Source organism: Salvelinus namaycush, unplaced genomic scaffold, assembly GCF_016432855.1.
Source record: "Salvelinus namaycush isolate Seneca unplaced genomic scaffold, SaNama_1.0 Scaffold320, whole genome shotgun sequence".
Lineage (NCBI taxonomy): Eukaryota > Metazoa > Chordata > Actinopteri > Salmoniformes > Salmonidae > Salvelinus > Salvelinus namaycush.
In genome coordinates this window covers 29,746-33,865 of record NW_024060120.1, presented here as the reverse complement: position 1 = coordinate 33,865, position 4,120 = coordinate 29,746, and the positions used below count along the sequence as shown (strand labels likewise).

The following is a 4,120-nucleotide window of genomic DNA, read 5'->3' as shown; positions in this document are numbered from 1 at the left end:
ACCAAGTTCTATTAGGCACATCCTGGGGAGCTTCTACACACACACACACACACACACACACTACAGGCCCCTGAGTGGGAGGGAGGTGATTATGGCTGATCAGTAGGTGTGAGGTGAGTGGAGTCCTGCTGCTAGGAGGTAATTATAGACTTTCTCATCCTCTCTTATCCTCTGCTCCCCTCTCCTCCTCTCACCCTCTCACTCTTCCCTCTTCCCTCTTCTCCTCTCCTCCTTTCACCCTTCCCTCTTCTCTCCTCCTCCTCTCACCCTTCCTTCTCCTCATCTCCTCTCCTCCTCTCACCCTTCCCTCTTCTCCTCTCATCCTCCCCTCCCCTCTCCTCCTCCTCCTTTCACCCTTCCCTCTTCTCTCCTCCTCCTCTCACCCTCCCCTCTCCTCCTCCTCTACTCCTCTCACCCTTCCCTCTTCTCCTCTCATCCTCCCCTCCCCTCCTCTCCTCTCATCCTCCCCTCCCCTCTCCTGGTCTCAGACTGGCAGGGCTCTCATCATTAGGCCCAGGTGTCCCTCCTCACCACATGACCAGTCCAGGTTAAGAAAACTCAACATGGCTTCCATTGTCACTTCAGGATATTCATTGAAATTCATTCAAAAGTGCCATTTGTTTTTAATGAAGATTTGATCAACTTATGAATTTAATTCACTTTCTGAATTGACTGATTTGAAATGGAATTGACACCTACCCTGCCACAGACACATGTACAGTACATCTTTAGCTATACTAAACCAGGTTAGTACGTAAGTTAGTACATATTCTGTTTTGTTGGTTACTCATTTCATTTAATATGTGAACCATTACAGTATACTGTAGTTCGATTCATTCTTAAATACTGATTTTTATTTTACTCTCAGAATATCTACTTTTAAAAATACAGCAGAGATATCAATTTAATAGAAAAATATATTCAGCCTTTCTCATCATCATACAAGTGATTGTTTGTTCATTTAACAAATTATAAAGAAGTAACTTTGATCTCAAAGAGAAGTTAAAAGAGAAGCCTGCACACCTGCAGCTTCCTGGACCAGGGTTTAGGCTATGCAGATAAGCAGAGGTAGAATCTACTGCCATGATAGTTATTTGATCATCAGTAAACCGTGTTTGAATCCAGGGAGATGTTTTCCTAGCAGTACAGTAGATATGGTTTATCTAACAGTGATAGTACAGTATATCACCAGCCACTGCTGTAGCTGTGTGAAGAGGTCTATGGGTGATAGTACAGTATATCACCAGCCACTGCTGTAGCTGTGTGAAGCGGTCTATGGGTTGTTGTTCGTGCTCCAGGTAGAAATGACCATTATCCAGTGTTGTTGTTGTCGTTTATCCTCTGGTGGCCACGTTCCCCTGAGGGTGTGTCTCTCCCTCGAAGGCTATATTGTCATAGTGATGTGGTTGCCAGGCCTCGGTGGGGGGTTGAGGAGTCAGGGTGGGGGTCGGAAGGTGTTTGTCATTGAGAGGGACCTCATTCAGCAGCTCTCTACCTGATCCTCCAGACACTGTGACGATAGGGACATCTGGTGGTGGGACAGAGGAACTGCTGCTCTCCTCCTCCCCGGGCCCCTCCACTCCTAAGGCCTTCAGGATGTCAGCCTTACACATGGGGCAGGTCCTCTTGTCCAGCAGCCAGGGCTCGATACAGGCCTTGTGGAACAGATGGCCACAGGTCAGGACGGTCACTACATCTCCTGGGCGGTATGACTCGATACACACGGCACAGGTGTGGCTGTCCGGCTTCGTCTCCTCGTCCCCGCGCTTCAGCTTACGCACCTCCAGCCGACCAATCGCTTTCTTGGCCTCATTCCTCAGCCGCCTATCGGTGAGATGGATCAACCTGAGACTATGCAGCCGGTGGGCGGAGACGAATCCGAAGTAGACAATGGAGGCGCCCGTCACAATGAAGAAGGCGATAGACAGGAAGTAGAGCCAATAGGTGTCCATCCATGGCCCATGGGCTTTGCCCACCTCGATCACCATGGAGACGGCCACACCACTCCGCACTATGTTAGCGATCTCTACCCCCTGGAGGTTACCGATCATGATGGCCACGGTGCCAGTGGTGTCGCTGTGCGTCATGTAATCTGAGCTGTTACCGGTTCCATCCAGGTTATAGACCACTACGGCCGCCGCCCCCCTGGCCCACGCTGCCTTGATCTTCTCACTGAAGGTACAGTTTCCCCTCTTGACCAGAGCGATCCAGGACCCCTGGGTGGTGGTGTTGTCGTTGGAGGGGTAGGGGTCCAGGCTGCAGCCCTGGGGGTCTGAGGCAGGGAGGACCACCATCCCGGCAGCGCTCTCCAGAGGGGAGGAACGCCCGTACACCCCACACTCACAGAACCTGGTCTCTGTCTGGTTAGTGTTGCTGTCGTAGAAATGCACCCCCACGTACGCCGTCCAGAATATCATCGCTGTCGTAGACTGGACCAGCCCGGACAGACAGACAAAGAACAGGACAAACATCTCTGTCTGTTTATCCACGGTCGCTCACTAACACTACCACTAACACTACCACTAACACTAACTCTACCACTAACACTACCACTAACACTAGGACCAGTCTCTCTTTGTTAGGACTTCTTCAGTCTTCTGTTTGTCTGCTGTTCTGTTCACTTCCACAGTTGTTAGTTAGTTAGTTGTTGTTCTCACTGCGTTCAGCGTCTCTCTACCTGTCTGTTTCTGCCTCTGCCTCTGCCGCTCTCTCTCTCTCTCTCTCTCTCTCTCTCTCTCTCTCTCTCTCTCTCTCTCTCTCTCTCTCTCTCTCTCTACCTGTGTGTTGATAGTAATCAGATAGCAGCCTGCTGTAACCCTGCCTCTCTCTGCGTCAGCTCTTCAGACTTATTATCTAAATGGACATTGGACTGTTGGGTAGAGACCAGCTATACAGCCAGGCAGAAGGGCTTGTGGTCTACATAGTACAGGTCTAAGGCCACAGGTTCCAGGTACCGGCTACGGTAAGGAACAGCACACAGCCATAAGGACATAAGCAATCAAAGCGATAACAACGTTATTAAGGAGAACTCCAAGGGAACTGGGACAAAGGGCGGTTGTGAAACTGTTTTAGATGTGTCATGCTGCTGAGAGGATACGCCCACAGTTATAACAGAGGTTTTTATAACTAACTGTGGCACTTTATCCTCTTACTTCTCAGAAGATATTATGTTGTTTCCATGAGTCACACAAACCAGGTGACAATACACTGAGTATACTAAACATACTCTTTCCATGACAGACTGACCAGGTGAATCCAGGTGAAAGCTATGATCCCTTATTAATGTCACTTGTTAAATCCACTTCAATCAGTGTAGAAGACAGGTTAAAAAAGGATTTGTAATGCCTTCATACAATTCAGACATGGATTGTATATGTGTGCCATTGAAAGGGTGAATGGGCGAGACAACAGATGTAAGCACCTTTGAACGGGGTATGGTAGTAGGAGCCAGGCACACCGGTTTGGGTCAAGAACTGCAATGCTGCTGGGTTTTTCATGCTCAACAGTTTCCCGTGTGTATCAAGAATGGTCCACCACCCAAAGGACATCCAGCCAACTTGACACAACTGTGGGAAGCATTGGAGTCAACATGGACCAGCATCCCTGTGGAACGCTTACGATACCTTGTAGAGTCCATTCCCCGACAAATTAAGGCTGTTCTGAGGGGGAAAAGGGGAGGGGGGTGCAACTCCACATTAGGAAGGTGTTCCTAATGTTTGGTATACTCAGTGTATATGGCCATGTTTGTTTCTGTGTTTTTCTCCCACAGTGTCACACACACAAACACACAAACTCACACCAGGGCTCAATGGAAGTTGACCCTATTACTTCTCAGAACCCAAGATTTGTTTACACACACAAACACACAGTTTTGAATGCAGTTTCCATGAGTCAAACAACGTAAGTTATAAAAATAAAAATGGTATGTTTTAAAACATGCTCAATGGGTGACATGTCTGGTGAGTATGTAGGCAATGGAAGAACTGGGACATTTTCAGCTTCCAGGAATTGTGTACAGATCTTTGCGACATGGGGCCGTGCATTATCATGCTGAAACATGAGGTGATGGCAGCGGATGAATGGCATGACAATGGGCCTTAGGATCTCGTTACAGTATCTC

The 4,120-nt window shown here is 48.4% G+C and overlaps 1 protein-coding gene across 1 annotated transcript; it reads right to left on the bottom strand.

The window, feature by feature from the left end:
- Window positions 1-646: 646 nt before the first annotated feature.
- On the bottom strand, window positions 647-2,495 carry LOC120040020 (E3 ubiquitin-protein ligase RNF128-like; the record flags this gene model as incomplete). The annotated part of the gene is made up of 1 exon (XM_038985340.1): window positions 647-2,495. A coding segment is annotated over one exon (1,161 nt), but the record flags the coding sequence as incomplete, so codon positions are not given.
- Window positions 2,496-4,120: the final 1,625 nt, after the last annotated feature.